Here is a 21,406-nt window from a genome sequence, read left to right on the forward strand (position 1 = left end):
GAAATGGTTTGACGAGATCGGTGTGGAAGAACTTGATTGGCCTGCACAGAGCCCTGACCTCAACCCCATCGAACACCTTGGGATGAATTGGAACGCCGACTGCAAGCCAGGCCTAATCGCCCAACATCAGTGACTGACCTCATTAATGCTCTTGTGGCTGAATGGAAGCAAGTCCCCGCAGCAATGTTCCAATTCCAGTGGAAAGCCTTCCCGGAAGATTGGAGGCTGTTATAGCAGCAAAGGGGGAGCCAACTCCATATTAATTACCATTATTTTGGATTGAGATGTTTGACGAGCAGGTGTCCACATACTTGTGTACTTTGATTTTTGTTGTGTTTAAGCCTATGTTGCAGTTTCATTGCAGTAAGAGCGACTTTAAAATGAAGTTAGGCCTATAGATGTGTATTAGGGGGAGAAGAGAAGATGGGCTGTCATAAGAGGATAGCGGGTCGTACTAGTACACAGATGGTTAATATTGCTGCAAGATTAGGAAGATCTAGGAAGATGCTTAATCTTCTTCTTCCACACAATATTAAATACTTAAAGGGAAAATCCACTCAATCTATCCCTCATGCTCCAATGTTCTTAGACAATCGCTCCGTAGACTGTTCTTGACCTACTGTTGAGTGGTCCAATATGACCTACATTAGGGTTGGGTGTTATACCTTATATACGGTATCCCGGGGTATTTGGAAATATGCTCTGATTTTCCAATACCGTCAATAAAATGTAAAAAAAAAAATATATATATACACTGCTCAAAAAAATAAAGGGAACACTTAAACAACACAATGTAACTCCAAGTCAATCACACTTCTGTGAAATCAAACTGTCCACTTAGGAAGCAACACTGATTGACAATAAATTTCACATGCTGTTGTGCAAATGGAATAGACAACAGGTGGAAATTATAGGCAATTAGCAAGACACCCCCAATAAAGGAGTGGTTCTGCAGGTGGTGACCACAGACCACTTCTCAGTTCCTATGCTTCCTGGCTGATGTTTTGGTCACTTTTGAATGCTGGCGGTGCTTTCACTCTAGTGGTAGCATGAGACGGAGTCCACAACCCACACAAGTGGCTCAGGTAGTGCAGCTCATCCAGGATGGCACATCAATGCGAGCTGTGGCAAGAAGGTTTGCTGTGTCTGTCAGCGTAGTGTCCAGAGCATGGAGGCGCTACCAGGAGACAGGCCAGTACATCAGGAGACGTGGAGGAGGCCGTAGGAGGGCAACAACCCAGCAGCAGGACCGCTACCTCCGCCTTTGTGCAAGGAGGAGCACTGCCAGAGCCCTGCAAAATGACCTCCAGCAGGCCACAAATGTGCATGTGTCTGCTCAAACAGTCAGAAACAGACTCCATGAGGGTGGTATGAGGGCCCGACGTCCACAGGTGGGGGTTGTGCTTACAGCCCAACACCGTGCAGGACGTTTGGCATTTGCCAGAGAACACCAAGATTGGCAAATTCGCCACTGGCGCCCTGTGCTCTTCACAGATGAAAGCAGGTTCACACTGAGCACGTGACAGACGTGACAGAGTCTGGAGACGCCGTGGAGAACGTTCTGCTGCCTGCAACATCCTCCAGCATGACCGGTTTGGCGGTGGGTCAGTCATGGTGTGGGGTGGAATTTCTTTGGGGGGCCGCACAGCCCTCCATGTGCTCGCCAGAGGTAGCCTGACTGCCATTAGGTACCGAGATGAGATCCTCAGACCCCTTGTGAGACCATATGCTGGTGCGGTTGGCCCTGGGTTCCTCCTAATGCAAGACAATGCTAGACCTCATGTGGCTGGAGTGTGTCAGCAGTTCCTGCAAGAGGAAGGCATTGATGCTATGGACTGGCCCGCCTGTTCCCCAGACCTGAATCCAATTGAGCACATCTGGGACATCATGTCTCGCTGGGATGCTTTAGTCCAGGTCTGGGAGGAGATCCCTCAGGAGACCATCCGCCACCTCATCAGGAGCATGCCCAGGCGTTGTAGGGAGGTCATACAGGCACGTGGAGGCCACACACACTACTGAGCCTCATTTTGACTTGTTTTAAGGACATTACATCAAAGTTGGATCAGCCTGTAGTGTGGCTTTCCACTTTAATTTTGAGTGTGACTCCAAATCCAGACCTCCATGGGTTGATAAATTTGATTTCCATTGATACTTTTTGTGTGATTTTGTTGTCAGCACATTCAACTATGTAAAGAAAAAAGTATTTAATAAGAATATTTCATTCATTCAGATCTAGGATGTGTTATTTTAGTGTTCCCTTTATTTTTTTGAGCAGTGTATATACACACAGCGTATTCCAGTTCCCACCAATATCCAGCAAATTTGCACAGCCATTGAGGAGTGGGTCAACATTCCACAGGCCACAATCAACAGCCTGAACTCTTTGTGAAGGAGATGTCGCGCTTCATGAGGCAAATGGTGGTCACATCAGATACTTACTTGTTTTCTAATTCACGCCCCTACCTTAAAAAAAAAAGGTATCTGTGACCAACAGATGCACATCTGAATTCCCAGTCATGTGATATCCATAGATTAGGGCCTAATTCATTTATTTCAATTGACTGATTTCCTTATATGAACTGTAACTCAGTCAAATCCTTGAGATTGTTGAATGTTACGTTTATATTTTTTAGTGTATTAAGTTAACTATCTAAGATGTGCCAAATAAATTATCTCCAGCTGGGTTTTGCTAACGTTAGCTAAGTGGCTAACGTTAGCTTGCACGGTCAAGCTTCTTGGTAACCGCAGCAGAGCCCATCCCCTCCTGGATTAAGATCCCTACTGTCTAATATATGGTTTGTGCTAGCTGCAAACTGCGTTGTAATATACTTGCTTTACTATATGAGTTGGGTTGTCTGTCTTGGTAGTAAAAGTTTGCATGCACTCTTTAGTATTTACTTAGTATCCGCTATGGTGATTCCTTAGTACTTGTTAGCATTTTGTGATGTTTTGGGATTTTATGTACAAAAAAAAGATGGCACCCCTTGTGTGCACTACCAGTAATATCGTGTATCCTGGGATGGCACGGTGTGAAGGTATGGAATTCCGGATACCGCCCAACCCTAAACTGCATGGTAATGTAGTGGTCCAATACAACATACATGGTGATTTAGATGGTCTTGTCATGTCTTGAGGCTTGCGTTAAAGGTAGGCTCAACAATATGTCAGCATCAGACAACCAAATTCAAGTTTGCCAGGACTGGCACTTTTTGATTCTTCCTAAGTTGTTCCATCCCTAAAGGCGTGATGACATAACAAACCAGTAGTTGTATGTTATCGTTGTTGATTGCTGTGAGCAGGAATTCTGCTCAAATGATGTCTTATTGCTTTGTCTACCTTTTTAACGCATAATGTGTAGAATGGGATGGGGTTGCTCAGGAAGTTGGGTAGTATGACGATATTTGTGACTACAGTATGTCGTACATGTTTGAGATGGAAGCTGTGAAGAACGTCTCTGTACTGTGCAGACAATCTCTCCAAATTCCAACTCTTTCGCTCTGACTTTGGCCTGTTTTTGGATTTAGCCTAACCTTTGAGGTCCGTTTATCCTTTGCAACTGAGCATACTGTATTCACAAGCATGTGCTTGGAGATGGCATGATCATGTTCTTTTCACTATCTATGAATGCATTCAACTAATACATCCCCATTCACTTGCACCCTCATTCTCACACACTATGTACATAATCTACTGAAATGTCTCCCCCCCCCCCCTCTCTCAAAGCCTGTCTTTTGCACACTGACACCTTTAACCCTTTGATGCGTACAATCACATATTTGTGATCATTGTTGAGTGGTCCCTGCAGCGTATTATTGCAAAAATGTGATTGGAACAGTAGCAACAGAACGTAGGACTCAACAAACACGTCTTAACAGCATTGTGTCTTGAAAACAACTAAACAATGTTTTGTACTGATGGGAAATGAAGGTCTTCACAACTTTATTCCTCAATTGTACCTTTTATTGTAAAAGATAAATGTGAACTTTTTTTATCCAAGCCTCACACAGAACACATCCAAACTCATTCCATAAACCAGTCTAAATAACAAAACATATGTTACCAACCTAACTTGTTTACAATGTACCACATCTCTGGTGAGCACAAGGGAGACGTGTCATATTGTTTAGAAAAGACATAAGCTAACAGCAGCTAAATTCTTTGTGATGGCAGGCATGTTTGTTTGACATGTGAAAACTCCCTAATCCAAGAATGCCATCCAGTAGAAGATGCAAATAAACAAAGTCAAAATGCAGCCAGGAATCGGCCCAGAAGCAGCCCTCTTCCGGGGGGCTGGAACTGATTTACTGATGACTGCCCAGAAACGGCTCAAGTACATCGGGCCTTTTCCTTCTACCGGAATTCAGCCGACTTTGCCGGCATTTTACCAGAATCCCCCCAGAAGCGGCCGATGCTGTATGTATAGAAAATGACCCGATATTAGTAATTTTAAATATTACTATTATACATTTTATGCATACAAATTATACCCATCCACAAAAATAAAAATAAATTGTGTCGAAGGAAACACCATACACCTGGTCAGAGTGTGTGCGTCTAGCCCGCCACAGGAGTCGCTACAGCGCGATGGGACAAGGACATCCCGGCCGGGACAAACCCTCCACTAATTCGGACAATGCTGGGCCAATTGTGCGTTGCCTCATGGGTCTCCCGGTCGTGGCCGACACGGTTCTCGAACCAGCATCTGTAGCAATGTGTCTTAGACCGCTGCGCCACTCGGGAGGTTCCATCCACAAAGTTTTTAATGCTTATCAATTGCCTTACACAAAGTATCAAAATACTACACAGGACTCTTAAATAATTTGTATTTAAGGATCACAGAAACGGTGAGATAATATGGAAAAATACATAATTATATTAAGCAGCCCATGTAATCATCTGCCAGAGAGTAGCCCCAATCGTCCCGAACCCCAAGTAATACATTTGGGCCAGATAACGATCACCGGAATCGGCTTGAGCTCAATCCTCGCATCTTAGCCATAAGTAATACTGCCGAAGGCGGCCCAGACTCGGTCCATATGATGTCGGCCGAGTCTGACTCTCAGCCGAGTGCCCCGACTCTCAGCCGGAATCGGCCCAGATCCACTGTGCTAGCTGGGAGATGGCTGCGTGTAAAAGATTAACTTAGTTTGGCCACTTTTCAGCATATTACAAATCTTCGATGTACTTGTTTCAGTGTATACAAGAACTGGAGCACATGACTTGACAAGTCGTTTTCAGTTTATGACAAATCACAAACCAAATAAAATGTTATTACCTCACAGATCATTACCCCAAATACAAGCCTACTGCCAAGCCTAACCTTAGCGCAAAAGCTAAACAGGGTTGCCAGATTTGGTTTAAACCATTTTAGGGGAGTTTGTGGGGGGGTTCATTTAGTTTGTGGGTGATTTCAAGTCCATTGGGGGTAGAAATGTGGAATGTATTGTGGGGGAATATGATGCAGGAAATACTACCATGATGGGGGATTTATCAGTAAATGGGGGGCAAACACAGGAGTAATGTATAAGCTAACTAAAAGTAAAACCCCTGGAATGTGGGGTCTGAGCTGGCATCCCAGAGTAACGATAGTTATAGTCTAAGTCAGTCACGTCAACCATCCCTTCACCTCGTTTTGTCATAACATGGTCTGACGTTTACGTGACAACCAGAATGCATTGTGATGTCAACAAACACGGCGCCACACATAGCTGGCATTTAGCTTAGCATTAGCTCATCATAATCAGTACAACCTTCCAAAAGGTATTTTACACAACTCATGTGTCCATTACAATCAATGCAAGACTTGGAATGCATGATTTGTCACCAGAACTTGAAAACGTGAATATATTATGCTCCATATATACGGTGTGCTACAGTAGAAACGACAACACTATATACAGAAACTACAATAACGTAATAAGGCACTTACTTTGATAGGAACGCACATGTCCAAAGTTGTTGTTACTATAATGTAAGGGAAACCACAATGAAGGCAATGCAGGCGCCAGCCGGAAAATGTGCCAGGTTCAAAAAGTTTGTGCAGGTTCTTTTCTGACTGGAAATGTCTGAGGAAACACAGGGGAAATGTCGTAGAGAGAAGTTTCTCCTGCTCAGTAAAGCATCAAACATAAATTGTCTGCAACAGTGAAATGGGGTACTTCTATGTGAATTAATGTTTAGGCAGAACACACCTCAATTCAAACTGTTAGAAAATAAAACTTGTTAGAAAATTATTTGAAATTGACAATTAGAAACCTAACCAATAGATAATTAGCAGGCAGCGTGCCTTTGTTTGAGGGCAGTGCCGGTTAACTGTCCTGTTGCCTAACAATCACATTTTGGGTTAGTGAGTGCATTCTGACATCACTTGCATAAAAAAACTACCCCTGGGGCGATCATTAGAGATATTTGGAACTCACAGTGAAAAGGTTGTCTCGTGCTTAATTCCGACAGTTTCATTAAAAAGTGCTTGAATTTTGGGACAAATGTAAGCTGGAGATGGAGAAAAAAATGCAGGAAGCGAGTGGAGATAAAAAAAAATCTAACCCACGGCTGTGATATATTATTAATCAAGTTGAAATGATTTTGCATTGCAAAAAAAATGGAAAAAGCCCACTGTGATTGTGTGATTGAGCTTAATTATATAGCCTCTTGCCGATTAGCTCATTAAACAAGCTAAACGCTTCCCTGTGACAATTTCATCTGAAATTCCCTGACGACGGTCGCTGTGTTTATCTCGACAGCAGCAGTGGCGTCACGCTGACATAATCATCACTTGTTTTGTAAACACGCCAACAAGTAACAGGCGGCTGCCATGGCGCCCGGCACTGGATAGTGTGGAGTTGTGGACGGACTGTCGCAGAGCGCTTGACTAGGCGTAGCATTACTGGATGCAGTGGATGTGCAAACGGGCAATGTCTCGTGTTCTCTCCGACTATTGAACTTGACCCTCTTCTTGCAGACATCGATATTTCACAATCTCCTTTTTGATTGGAACAGATTTTCAAATTGAATTGTACTGAATCTCCAAATTGAGGTGAATTCAGTTTACCCTCCACTCATGTATAGGAGCTGTCCCAAAAGTCTCATATCTCACTGGTTTCTTGGCTGTTTTTTATAATGTCATGTATAACCATTTATTTTGTTGCTTTGTTTGACATTTGCATTTGGCTGTTGCATTTATGTTGCTGCATTTTGTCCCCTCCCACTCCCAACCCATCTTCCTCCTACCCCCACCCCTCCTCCAATCAGGGAGCATGGAGTAACCATAGGGCAGCAAGCCCCCCCTCTTGGTCCCAGCAGGACCCCTCAGAGGGGGGGTGGGATGGCCCAAAAAACAGGCAGTTGCAGGAGGTGCCCGTCTGGAGCATGAGAGTGGTAAATGGAGCGCTCTTATGATGTCCATGTCCAACCCCCCCCCCCCCCCCCCCCCTCCCTTTCACTCAGTGGTTTAGCCCGGCCAGGTGGGGACAGGTTAGGACATGACACAGCACATGGTGCCACCTGCGGAGAGTGAAGGCAAATCCATGTGAACATTGTTTTTGCACCTCCTTTATGAATTGCGTTATTATTCTATAAATTAACATTGTTAGCATTTAGCGTTGTTAGCATTGCCGGGACGACAGGAATCCCAATACCCCTGACCCCCCTCTCTGTCACCCCCACCGCAACCCTTTAGTCCTGACATTGTGACATGAATCCACTTTGACGCTAACGCGCCACAACAAGCCTCTCTCTCGCACGCGCTCTGATGAGTTCATAAACTCCACTGTTATGTCGTCCTGTCTGAGCTGACAAGGTAAAGATAAAACTCCTTCACAACATGGCTCAATTATTATACTTCAATCTATCACTGATCTGAGCGATGTATAGTCTCATATCAGTTAGCATATACACACTTCATACCTCCCTCTCGTGCGCGCTCTACTCTTTCCCTCTCTCCTTCCTCTATCCCTCTCTCCCCTTCCTCTATCCCTCTCTCTAGCTCTTTTCTCTTCCCTTCCTATTTCCCTCCTCGTTCCCCCTTCCCTCCTTCCTCGTTCCCCCTCGCTCATTCCCTCACTCGTTCCTTGCTCTCTCTGTTTGATATTCTCTGCCACACACACACACACACACACACACACACACACACACACACACACACACACACACACACACACACACACACACACACACACACACACACCTCTCACCCTCTTGTCTCTCTCTCCTCCCTGTCTCCCTCCCTGTCTTGCTCTCTCCTCGCTCTCTCCTCGCTCTCTCCTCGCTCTCTCCTCCCTGTCTCCCTCCTGTCTTGCTCTCTCCTAACACTCTCCTCTTGCTCCTGTCTTAATGTCTCTCTCCCCCCTCACTCTTTTATCCTGCCCTCTCTCTCCCACACAGGGTCGTGGTTCGGGCTTCCCTGGAAGGCAGAGGCCCCGCGGGGCCAACCTATCTGTGCGCGGGGGCCGCGGACGCTCTCGAGGACTCAAAGCCGACACCACCCTCGCCATGACCCCTGGGGTAGGAGCCCTCACCCCCTTTATCCCCCTCCACCGCCTCCCTCCCTCTCTCTGTCCTCCTCCTCCTCTGCATACATTAATAAAACAATGGCCTAATGTGCTTAGCTTAGCCCAGAGAGTGCACTCACATTAGCAAGAGGAACAGTACACTCAAGCACGGCATGAGGGTTGGTAGGGAGGGGGTGGTGGGGAGAGGAATGCTATTTTATAGCGGTGGGCAGGGAACTGACATGTTCCCCCCCCCCCCCCCCCCACACTAAAAACTGTGGGTGGTTGATGCAGAAAATGTGTTCAACATGCATTTAAAATACTATACATTGTGGGCACCTTTTAAGGTAGAAATGTCAATTCTGTATTGATTGTACGAGCTAGATAGTTGGATTAGATGGCAGCCTGCTTGTTGACCAGAGCCGCTAGTCATGTTGACACGCGGGCGGCATGGTAATGCTGAGATGGGAACCCTGCTGCCTGTTTGTCCCTGTGGATGACATAATAATATATTGACACACAGTCTGGAGGTGTGATAGCTGGTCACATGAGAACGTCTTTCATGTCCTAGACCTAGATCAGGCCTGATCCTGGGAGATATTTTCTAATACTTTACTAGGCCAAACACTATTTAATTTTTTATCTCAACCTTTCAGATTTTAAACACAATCTTACCATCTGTTTTAATTTCAATATTTTTAAAAATAATTTGTTAATCAACTCCTGCTTGTGTGCCTGTCTGTGTGCCTGTGTTCGTGTGTGTCTCTCCAGGCCAGCTTTGTGGAGCAGCCGTACATGGTGAAAGAAGAGGAGGAGAATGCCATGCACAACACTGTGGTCATTTTCTCAACTTCAGACCACTTCACTCTCAGACAGGTCAGTAACAACACTGTGGTCATGTTCTCAACCACAGACCACTTCACTCTGACAGGTCAGTACCAACACTGTGGTCATGTTCTCAACCTCAGACCACTTCACTCTGACAGGTCAGTACCAACACTGTGGTCATGTTCTCAACCTCAGACCACTTCACTCTCAGACAGGTCAGTACCAACACTGTGGTCATGTTCTCAACCTCAGACCACTTCACTCTGACAGGTCAGTACCAACACTGTGGTCATGTTCTCAACCTCAGACCACTTCACTCTGACAGGTCAGTACCAACACTGTGGTCATGTTCTCAACCTCAGACCACTTCACTCTGACAGGTCAGTACCAACACTGTGGTCATGTTCTCAACCTCAGACCACTTCACTCTCAGACAGGTCAGTACCAACACTGTGGTCATGTTCTCAACCTCAGACCACTTCACTCTCAGACAGGTCAGTACCAACACTGTGGTCATGTTCTCAACCTCAGACCACTTCACTCTCAGACAGGTCAGTACCAACACTGTGGTCATGTTCTCAACCTCAGACCACTTCAATCTCAGACAGGTCAGTAACAACACTGTGGTCATGTTCTCAACCTCAGACCACTTCACTCTGACAGGTCAGTACCAACACTGTGGTCATGTTCTCAACCTCAGACCACTTCACTCTGACAGGTCAGTACCAACACTGTGGTCATGTTCTCAACCTCAGACCACTTCACTCTGACAGGTCAGTACCAACACTGTGGTCATGTTCTCAACCTCAGACCACTTCACTCTGACAGGTCAGTACCAACACTGTGGTCATGTTCTCAACTTCAGACCACTTCAATCTGACAGGTCAGTACCAACACTGTGGTCATGTTCTCAACTTCAGACCACTTCACTCTGACAGGTCAGTACCAACACTGTGGTCATGTTCTCAACCTCAGACCACTTCACTCTCAGACAGGTCAGTACCAACACTGTGGTCATGTTCTCAACTTCAGACCACTTCAATCTGACAGGTCAGTACCATCATACATCACTGAAACGATAGAGTATTGACACTTTGTGCCATCAAAGTCCCGGCTTGTGTGTGTCTGTGTGTGTTGCTTAAAGCTGTGTATTTCAACTCCCCTCGTGGTCTCTCTACTGTCAAATCCTTCTTGTCTTCCTTAGAAAAGGCTCTGTATAGCAGTAGTGACTGGTGACTTTAATAAGGAGGACAATAGGACTCTTCCTCCCTGGTCAAGCCGCGTCTGTTGAATATGCCTAAAGCCTATTAAGTGTCTCACATAACCAAATACTGTACTGTACATTAGGGCTGTCCCGACTAAAAAAATCTTTGTCAACCGAGAGTCGTCCTGTTTTGACCAATTGATTGGTCGTAATGTTTAACCTTATTTTTCCATATATAGACAGACACACCCTGTGTTTGAATAAAATCAACTACATATGCACTGAGCTTGTCTGATGCTTTAGCACACTGTTTGATTAAATAATTAAGATACACAAATGACTCAAGAAAGAGCCCGATGGTCACACTGTTGAAAGAAATGACAGCTAGTACCTGTGACTGGCGCACATTGTCTCGCTCTTCTCCCTACTGCAGCTCAAAGGCAGCACAGCAAGTGTTTATTGCGCTGTTCGTGCTGAAGCTGCAACATAATTGCAGTCATTTACTTTCTTGTTTCTGACTGAAAAGTTATCAAAATCTCTAATTTGTTTAGGAAAAACATTCCCTATTCGCTCAACCCTTGCTCTCTTTACGTGAAACACTGGAGATTAAAAAAAGGCTGGTATAGGAGCAATTGTTGCTTTAGTATTATGTGTGCCAAAAGCCGTTACTGTTAGATTACAATAAAATATTGTTTCTGACAATTTGAAACAGTGTAAACAACACTAAATAATTGATTGCATTTCAAAGCATGTGCTCATATGCTGTTTGATGGCATGAACAAATGAATGATTGATTGATACAGTAGCCTATATATGGAAATATAGGCCTAACTAAGTTACAGTTATTAAGACTAAACAGGATGCGCTCTTAGGCCTACAGCTCGATGGTGGTTACACAAGGCTACTATACAAAGCCTACTAATGATAACGACATTACTTATTATAATGACGATCATAATAATATTAATAATAACAATAAGGAGATCAAGAAAAAGAGGGTATAGGAGCGAAAGCTAAATGCATATGTGTGACAAACCGGTGCGGTTAGATTACAATATCATTTTTCTGTCTGTTTGGAACAGTGTAAACACCACTAAATACATTATAATTAGTACCAGTCTGTTCTAATGGGGGGAAAAGCCTTTATTACAGCATAGCAAAGATTAAAACCAGCTGAATCTGTGAAATTGCTTTGTCCAACATTTTGCTGTTGCATGAGGCTTGGTGCTCACGGAATCAGTAGGCTATTAAACAAACACTCAAACAAGCAACGTAAGCAAGATCTGTCTCATTTCTGTAGATATTTAAATATGGATGATTTATAAAGCCAGGCGCATTTAACAGTTAGGCTATTGATTATAAGACTTAATTAAGTTGGTTTCCCCTCTCCTCAATTTTCTTAAACAATTAGGCTTAAGCAAGGACTGTTTCCTCGTCTGTGCTGCTGCTGCCTCCGCCGCATTGTTCTCATTCCCAATATGCTAGTAACTTTGCTATTATGCAGATAGCAACATAGGGAAAGGCGGCAATTCTACGGCGAACTGAAGATTGTTTCAGAACCTCGGACAGTGACCGTATCCAATAGGGGAAAAAGCACATTTGTTATAAAATAATATTATATTTATTAGTGTTGCACCATAATATTTTTACATAATATAACCATACACAATGTCAATATCACATGTCTTAGTGATGAACTGTGCCTTGCTCATGGCCTCCGCCAGGGATTAGTCCACTGAGACAGGCGTGAATCAGACACGTGTCTTGTGAAAAATAAAATGTATTAATTGTGACTGCTCGACTAAAGAAATCTCTGTCGACCAACAGCCTATCGACCAATCGACTAAATGGGGTCAGCCCTACTGTACATATTTGAATATGCATGCTGGTGAAAAAATACTACAGCTATTAGAGATTATGAAACATTACAAATGCATTTTGTATGATGATGCTATGATAATCTCTTGTCCTTGTTGGACAGGCTGTTTACTAGTCTCTTCTTGGCCTTGTTTTCTCTTCCAACTTTTTCCACTCATTTGCGTCTGGCCATTTTTGCAAACACCCACACATGGACATGCATGCGCGCACTCACGCACATACACGCCCCTGAGACACAGATGAATCCTGCTGTGAGGTAAGGCTCTTAAGAGATGCTGTGTCGTGGAAGATGAAAGTATCCCGAGTTACGCTGCTTGTTACTGCGGGAGCCGTATGTTTATGTACGTCGAGAAATTTAACTCGTATGTCGAGAAATGTAACTTTCTCTTGTTTTCTCTCCATTTTCTGTTAACCTGCTCTATTCCCCATTACTTATGCACTCTTTCCTTTTCCTTCCACATCCTTTTCTCTCTATCCTCTGCTCCCTCTCCTGAACCTCCCACCTCTCCATCTTTCTCTCCCTACCTCCTTCTTTCCCTCTCTGTCTACTTCCCTTTTTTTCTCTATTCTCCCTTCCTCCCCCTCTCTCTCTTATACAGGACATGTGTGTGGTGTGTGGGAGTTTTGGCCAGGGGTCAGAGGGCAGGCTGCTGGCCTGTTCCCAGTGTGGCCAGTGTTACCACCCCTTCTGTGTCAACATCAAGGTGAACCCTTCTCTTTCCTATACCAGACCTACAGTATCTCTCAAAAGATAATCCGCAACCAATAATGTGTATGTATATATACACTGCATTGTTTTTCTTATATGCATTTAGCAAGACATGGGGCCCCTCCATTGATTTTGTTCTGCTTGAGGCACTCAGATGCAGTGGTGGGAAAAGTACCCAATTGTCATACTTGAGTAAAAGTATAGATACCTTTTTAATAGAAAGTTACTCAAGTAAAAGTCAGCCAGTAAAATACTACTTGAGTAAAAGTCTAGAAGTATTTGGTTTAAATATACTTAAGTATCAAAAGCAAATGTAATTGTCAAATTTATACTTAAGTATCAAAAGTAAACGTACAAGTATAAGGAGGGGCACCCACTCCAACACTCAGACATTATTTACAAAAGATGCATTTGTGTTTAGTGAGTCCACCAGGCCAGAGGCAGTAGGGATGGCCACGTGTTTTCTTGATAAGTGCATGAGTTTTACCATTTTCCTGTCCTGCTAAGCATTCAAAATGTAACGAGTACTTTTTGTTGTCAGGGAAATTGTATGTAAGACAAAGTACAATATTTTCTTTAGGGATGTAGTAAAGTCAAAGTTGCCAAAAAATATAAATCGTAAAGTACAGATACACACAAAAAAACGACTTAAGTAGTACTTTAAAGTACTTTACACCACTGCTCAGATGGCATAAGAACATGGCATAAGCCATGTCAAAATGTGTAGAATTGTAGGAAATTAGCTTTAAAACTAAAATGGTCTCTCAGCCCCATGGCAAAATGTGTAAAATTGCAGGAAACTAGATTTAAAACAGCAACATTTTGTGTATGTGGCTACATGTATGCATAGTTTGGTTGTAGCGTAGTCGCCAGGGGATTCCCTACAGATTGTATTAGGCTCTGTGCCAACCTCCCCAAGCAGCTTTGAGCCAAGGTGTCAAATAAATACTGGGATGATTAACAGGTTTCACTTTAAGCACCTTGTGTGGATTCTATTGATGGATTTATCGCCACGCCAAGTCTTATCCCCGCAACACCACCCCCTCTGGCAGACAAATAAGGGCCTAAGAGAGTTTCCTTTGATATAGTGTTAAGTTTTTTACAAATATCACCTCAAGCAGTCGCCACTCCAAGCCGGCTTGCCTACAATTGTCATATTCCATTCTAGTTGGAACAAAGCCTCTAAAATAAAATCAATAGTATGTATAGAAGTTTTACTTTTATGAATGTCATATGCATGCTGCCCTTATGCCTATTCTGGTTCAGTGTATTCAGTGAATTGGCCCCTAAATATAGAATGTACCCACCCCCCTTTTAATCTCTCCCACTGAAAAAAAAGCACTCACTCAATAATGGGAGCCTATCAGACACGCACACACACTCACACACACGCACAGGTTTTCTTCATCACGCCTGCCTCTGCCAGCCAATCGCACCCATCCCAGCTAACACAGTGATTAAACCGATTGATGTTAGCAGCACCGCGGCGCACTGGCGGAAGCTAATGGACAGGAATGATGGAGACGGCATTATTGATGGCCCCTGGTAGCTAGCGAAACGGCTAATTGCCCTTGGTAGCCAAGTGCGCTCAGCAGCACTTAGTGTGACTGTACATTTCACTCACGGCTATACACATTGGCTGCTTGGTTGTAATTTTTATTTATTTTTATTACAATGCTAGTAAAAGAGAGATGTACCTGTTATTGACAACATGGTGAGAATAAGTCTCTTTTTTGGCATCCATTTCGGGTCTGCCAGATCCAATGGAATTGGTGGCCTACTGGCACAAAGTGGTGTTTATAAGTAAGCCCATGATACATTTAGGAGTAGTCGGGTAATGATATTGGGTAACTGTTTACTATGGAATCTCTAAATACCTCACCCAGATTTGAGTACTGAAATCAAAAAACATTTTAAATGGAGGTAATCTGGGTGGCTAAACTATGCAAGTGGAAATCCACCAACGTCAGCTTGTTATGGTATTTGTTGTCTGGCTTTCAGCACATAATGGGTGAGGGAGGAGGGTCTTTCTCTCAATTGGTTTGATCCTCCCTCCGCATCCATGGTTTATTGGCTAATAAATACTGGTGCATCCCTTTGACAAATAGCTCAGCAATGACCTTTAACCTGGAAGATGTGCTGCTGGGAACTAGAGATGTGATTATTCCCCTACTAAATATAGAACATACAGCCATTAGTCAATATGCTCCATTGAAATGGACCTTAAAGGGGATTCCTATCCCTGCTCTGCCCCTTTAATACCTCTCTAACCTTTGCCCCCTGTGCCACCAGATCACCCGGGTGGTGCTGAGTAAAGGCTGGCGCTGTCTGGAGTGCACGGTGTGCGAGGCGTGCGGCCAGGCCAGCGACCCAGGCCGCCTGCTGCTGTGTGACAACTGTGACATCAGCTACCACACCTACTGCCTGGACCCGCCCCTGCAGACGGTGCCCAAGGGCAGCTGGAAGTGCAAGTGGTGTGTATATGTCGTGACTGCTGCCAATCACGGAGCACAGCACAGCCAATCAAAGTATCAGAGCTTGTCTGGCTGCACCAATGATGCTGTCAAATGTTTTTTAGAATGAAGATGGTTTGTGTTTGTTTGTCTCTATTCTTTCCCTTAGTATCTCATCTCTCTATCTCTATAATGTCTCTTCTCATCCATGCGTCTCGCTCTCTGCGTCTTTCTCGCTCTCTCTGCGTCTTTCTCGCTCTCTCTGCGTCTCTCTCTCTTGCTCTCTCTGCGTCTCTCTCTCGCTCTCTCTGCGTCTCTCGCTCTCTCTGCGTCGCTCTCTCTCTCGCTCTCTCTGCGTCTTTCTCGCTCTCTCTGCGTCTTTCTCGCTCTCTCTGCGTCTCTCTCTCGCTCTCTCTGCGTCTCTCTCTCTCGCTCTCTCTGCGTCTCTCTCTCTCGCTCTCTCTGCGTCTCTCTCTCGCTCTCTCTGCGTCTCTCTCTCTCGCTCTCTCTGCGTCTCTCTCTCTCGCTCTCTCTGCGTCGCTCTCTCTCGCTCTCTCTCGCTCTCTCTGCGTCGCTCTCTCTCGCTCTCTCTGCGTCGCTCTCTCTGCGTCTCTCTCTCTCGCTCTCTCTGCGTCTCTCTCTCTCGCTCTCTCTGCGTCTCTCTCTCTCGCTCTCTCTGCGTCTCTCTCTCTCGCTCTCTCTGCGTCTCTCTCTCTCGCTCTCTCTGCGTCTCTCTCTCTCGCTCTCTCTGCGTCTCTCTCTCTCGCTCTCTCTGCGTCTCCCTCTCTCGCTCTCTCTGCGTCTCTCTCTCTCGCTCTCTCTGCGTCTCTCTCGCTCTCTCTGCGTCTCTCTCGCTCTCTGCGTCTTTCTACGTCTCTCGCTCTCTCTGCGTCTCTCGCTCTCTCTGCGTCTCTCTACGTCTCTCGCTCTCTCTGCGTCTCGCTCTCTCTGCCTCTCGCTCTCTCTGCCTCTCGCTCTCTCTGCGTCTCTCGCTCTCTCTGCGTCTCTCGCTCTCTCTGCGTCTTATTGGGGTCAAATTTGTCTCCACTTTTGTGGATTGGGGTGATCAGTCCTTAGTTCCAAATATTGGGGAAGATGCCAGAGCTAAGGATGATGTTTAAGTATTGCGAATTGTAATTTGTTGTCTATATATTTTATCATTTCATTTAGGATACCATCAACCCCACAGGCCTTTTTGGGTTGGAGGGTTTGTATTTTTGTCCTGTAGTTCATTCAATGTAATTGGAGAATCCAGTGGGTTCTGGTAGTCTTCAATAGTTTATTGTAAGATTTGTATTTGATCATGTATATGTTTTTGGTGTTTGTTCTTTGTTATAGAGCCAAAAGATTAGAGAAGTGGTTTATCCATCGCCATTTTGGATAGATAATGCTTCGTGTTGTTGTTTGTTTAGTGTTTTCCAATTTTCCCAGAAGTGGTTAGATTATATGGATTCTTCAATTATATTGAGCTGATTTCTGACGTGCTGTTCCTTCTTTTTCGTAGTGTATTTCTGTATTGTTTTAGTGATTCACCGTAGTGAAGGCGTAGCCTCAAGGTTTCTGGGTCTCTATGTTTTTGGTTGTTGGATAGGTTTTTCAATTTCTTTCTTAGGTTTTTGCATTCTTCATCAAACCATTTGTCATTGTTTTTAGGTTGTCTGCTAGAAATGTTTAGATTTGATAGGGAAGCTGAGAGGTCAAATATACTGTTTAGGTTGTCTACTGACAAGTTTACACATTCACTATTACAGTGAAACATTTTGTCCAGGAAGTTGTTTAAAAGTGTTTGACTTTGTTGTTGCCAAATAGTTTTTTGGCAAGTTTCCACACTACTTTCCTTCCATCTATAGCATGTCTTAATATGATTCAGTTCCTTTGGCTATAATTCCTCGTGATTGAGCATAGCTCAGTTCAAGTAGAGTGTTATTTTGCTGTGATCTGATAGGGGTGTCAGTTGGCTGACTGTGAACGCTCTGAGAGACTCTGGGTTGAGGTCAGTGATAAAGTAGTATACAGTACTACTGCCAAGAGATGAGCTATAGGTGTACCTTCTATAGGAGTCCCGTCGAAGCCTGCCATTGACTATGTACATACCCAGTGTCTGACATAGTTGCAAGAGTTGTGACGCGTTTTTGTTGGTTATGTTGTCGTAGTTGTCTATGGAGGCATATGGGGGAGGGAATGCTGTCACCTCCAGGTACAGTTGAAGTCGGAAGTTTACATACACCTTAGCCAAATACATTTAAACTCAGTTTTTCACAATCCTTGACATTTAATCCTAGTAAAAATTCTCTGTCTTAGGTCAGTTAAGATAACCACTGTATTTTAAGAATGTGAAATGTCAGAATAATAGTTGAGAGCATGATTTATTTCAGCTTTTATTTCTTTCATCACATTCCCAGAGGGTCAGAAGTTTACATACACTCAATTAGTATTTGGTAGCATTGCCTTTAAATTGTTTGACTTAGCAAGCCTCTCACAATAAGTTGGGTGAATTTTGGCCCATTCCTCCTGACAGAGCTGGTGTAACTGAGTCAGGTTTGTAGGCCTCCTTGCTCGTAGACGCTTTTTCAGTTCTGCCCACAAATTTTCTATAGAATTGAGGTCAGGGCTTTTTGATGGCCACTCCAATACCTTGACTTTGTTGTCCTTAAGCTATTTTGCCACAACTTTGGAAGTATGCTTGGGGTCATTGTCCATTTGGAAGACCCATTTTCTACCAAGCTTTAACTTCCTGACTGATGTCTTGAGATGTTGCTTCAATATATCCACATCATTTTCCTGCCTCATGATGCCATCTATTTTGTGAAGTGCACCAGTCCCTCCTGCAGCAAAGCACCCCCACAACATGATGCTGCCATCCCCCGTGCTTCACGGTTGGGATGGTGTTCTTCAGCTTGCAAGCCTCCACCTTTTTCCTCCAAACATAACGATGGTCATTATGGCCAAACAGTTCTATTTTTGTTTCATCAGACCAGAGGCCATTTCTCCAAAAAGTACGATCTTTGTCCCCATGTGCAGTTGCAAACCGTAGTCTGGCTTTTTTATGGCGGTTTTGGAGCAATGGCTTCTTCCTTGCTGAGCGGCCTTTCAGGTTATGTTTATATAGGACTCCTTTTACTGTGGATATAGATACTTTTGTACCCGTTTCCTCCAGCATCTTCACAAGGTCCTTTGCTGTTGTTCTGGGATTGATTTGCACTTTTCGCACCAAAGTACGTTCATCTCTAGGAGACAGAACGCGTCTTCTTCCTAAGCGGTATGACGGCTGCGCGGTCCCATGGTGTTTATACTTGCGTACTATTTTTTGTACAGATGAATGTGGTACCTTCAGGCATTTGGAAATTGCTCCCAAGGATGAACCAGACTTGTGGAGATCTAAAAAAAATAATTCTGGGGTCTTGGCTGATTTCTTTTGATTTTCCCATGATGTCAAGCAAAGAGGCACTGAGTTTGAAGGTAGGCCTTGAAATACATCCACAGGTACACCTCCAAATGACTCAAATGATATCAATTAGCCTATCGGAAGCTTCTAAAGCCATGACATTATTTTCTGGAATTTTCCAAGCTGTTTAAAGGCACAGGCAACTTAGTGTATGTAAACTTCTGATCCACTGAAATTGTGATACAGTGAATTATAAGTGAAATAATCTTTCTGTAAACAATTGTTGGAATGATTACTTGTGTAGATGTCCTAACCGACTTGCCAAAACTATAGTTTGTTAACTTCTCTAGGATATGTGGGATAAAAATCAATCTTTCATGAAATCACACATGAAAGACACCAAATTAAAGCTACACATGTTGTGAATCCAGCCAACATGTCTGATTTCAAAAAGGATTTACGGGGAAAGCACACCAAACAATTATGTTAGCTCACTACATAGCCACAGAAAAACACAGCCATTTTCCCAGCAAAATATAGTAGTAACAAAAAGCATAAATAGAGAAAATTAATCACTAACCTTTGAACATCTTCATCAGATGACACTCATATGACATCATGTTACACAATACATTTATGTTTTGTTCGATAATGTGCATATTTATATCCACAAATCTCGGTTTATATTGGCGCCATGTTCAGAAATGCCTCCAAAATATCCGGAGTAATTACAGAGAGCCACGTCAAATAACAGAAATACTCATCATAAACTTTGATGAAAGATACATGTTTTACATATAATTAAAGATACACTTGTTTTGAATCCAGCCAACATGTCTGATTTCAAAAAGGATTTACGGGGAAATCACACCAAACAATTATGATAGCTCAGTACATAACCACAGAAAAACACAGCCATTTTCCCAGCAAAAGATAGCTTTCACAAAAACCAGAAATAGAGAGAAAATTAATCACTAACCTTTGAACATCATCAGATGACACTCATATGACATCATGTTACACAATACATTTATGTTTTGTTCGATAATGTGCATATTTATATCCACAAATCTCGGTTTACATTGGCGCCATGTTCAGAAATGCCTCCAAAATATCCGGAGTAATTACAGAGAGCCACGTCATATAACAGAAATACTCATCATAAACTTTGATGAAAGATACATGTTTTACATATAATTAAAGATACACTGGTTCTTAATGCAACCGCTGTGTCAGATAAAAAAAAAAAAAAAACGTTAGTAAAAAGCACACCATGCAATAATCTGAGATGGCGCTCAAATATAAATAACATTTCTCCGCCATGTTGGAGTCAACAGAAATACGAAATTACATCATAAATATTCCCTTAGCTTTGATTATCTTCATCAGAATGCAATGCCAGGAATCCTATTTCCACAATAAATCGTTTTTTTTGTTCGATAATGTCCATTACTTATGTCAAATTAGCAACTTTAGCTAGCATGTGTAGTACACGTGTCCAAACACTGGCGCAAATGAAGGCAAGCGTCGGACGAAAACTTCAAAAAGTTATATTACAAGTCGAATAAACTGGTCAAACTTAGTAGAGAAACAATCTTCAGGATGTTGTTATCATATATATCCAATAACGTCCCAACCGGAGCATTTCTTCATGTCTGTATAACTAATGGCACACATGGCCATCCCATGGCTAGAGTGCGTGACCAGGAACTGGCAATCTGCCAGACCAGTGTCTCAAATAGCTCCCATCCGGCCCCACATCACACTAGAGGCTTCATTCCACGTTCTACTGACTGTTGACATCTGGTGGAAGGCGTATGAAGTGCAAACAGATCCATAGATTACAGGGATTTGAATAGGCGATGACTTTCACATCGACCCTTTTCAGAATTTTCACTTCCTGTTTGGAAGTTTGCCTGCCATATGGTTCTGTTATACTCACAGACATAATTCAAACAGTTTTAGAAACTTCAGAGTGTTTTCTATCCAATAGTAATAATAATATACATATATTATCATCTGGGACAGAGTAGTAGGCCGTTCAATTTGGGCACCAATTCATCCAAAAGTGCAAATGCTGCCCCCTATCCCTAAAAAATTAACAAGAAATTTGTGGGGTGGTTGAACAACGAGTTTTAATGACTCCAACCGAAGTGTATGTAAACTTCCGACTTCAGCTGTAGGTGTTTGTCCCCCTGTGTGCTGAGGGTGTCAGGTTCTTGTCCAGTTCTGGACAATGACCTCAGACCTTGTATATTCCAGGATGAGATTGTAAAAGCTTTGTGTTCCATAGTGTCTAGTGGTGTTTTTCTGTGGTTTAGGCCTGAACCATCACAGTAGGTGTGTGCAGAGCATCTGTTATGTACATCTTAGGTCGCAGGATGGGGCTTGGGCAGGTGTAATAGTGGGCTTGGGCCTGTTGCGCTGCTCACGGCCTGGGCATATGTCCTGCTGTCATGT

The 21,406-nt window shown here is 43.5% G+C and overlaps 1 protein-coding gene across 1 annotated transcript in view; it reads left to right on the top strand.

Moving 5' to 3' along the window:
• The first annotated feature begins 9,293 nt into the window (after positions 1-9,293).
• The window catches only part of LOC120050620 (histone-lysine N-methyltransferase 2C-like), a 96,944-nt gene continuing 84,831 nt past the window's right edge, over positions 9,294-21,406 (top strand). Inside the window, exons 1-3 of the mRNA XM_038997209.1 lie at positions 9,294-9,365; positions 12,999-13,103; positions 15,401-15,582. Coding sequence (XP_038853137.1) covers positions 9,312-9,365; positions 12,999-13,103; positions 15,401-15,582 — 341 coding nt within the window. The 5' untranslated portion in view covers positions 9,294-9,311. The remainder of the gene's footprint in view (positions 9,366-12,998; positions 13,104-15,400; positions 15,583-21,406) is intronic.

The sequence above is a fragment of the Salvelinus namaycush genome, chromosome 7 (assembly GCF_016432855.1).
Source record: "Salvelinus namaycush isolate Seneca chromosome 7, SaNama_1.0, whole genome shotgun sequence".
NCBI classification, from domain to species: Eukaryota; Metazoa; Chordata; class Actinopteri; order Salmoniformes; family Salmonidae; genus Salvelinus; species Salvelinus namaycush.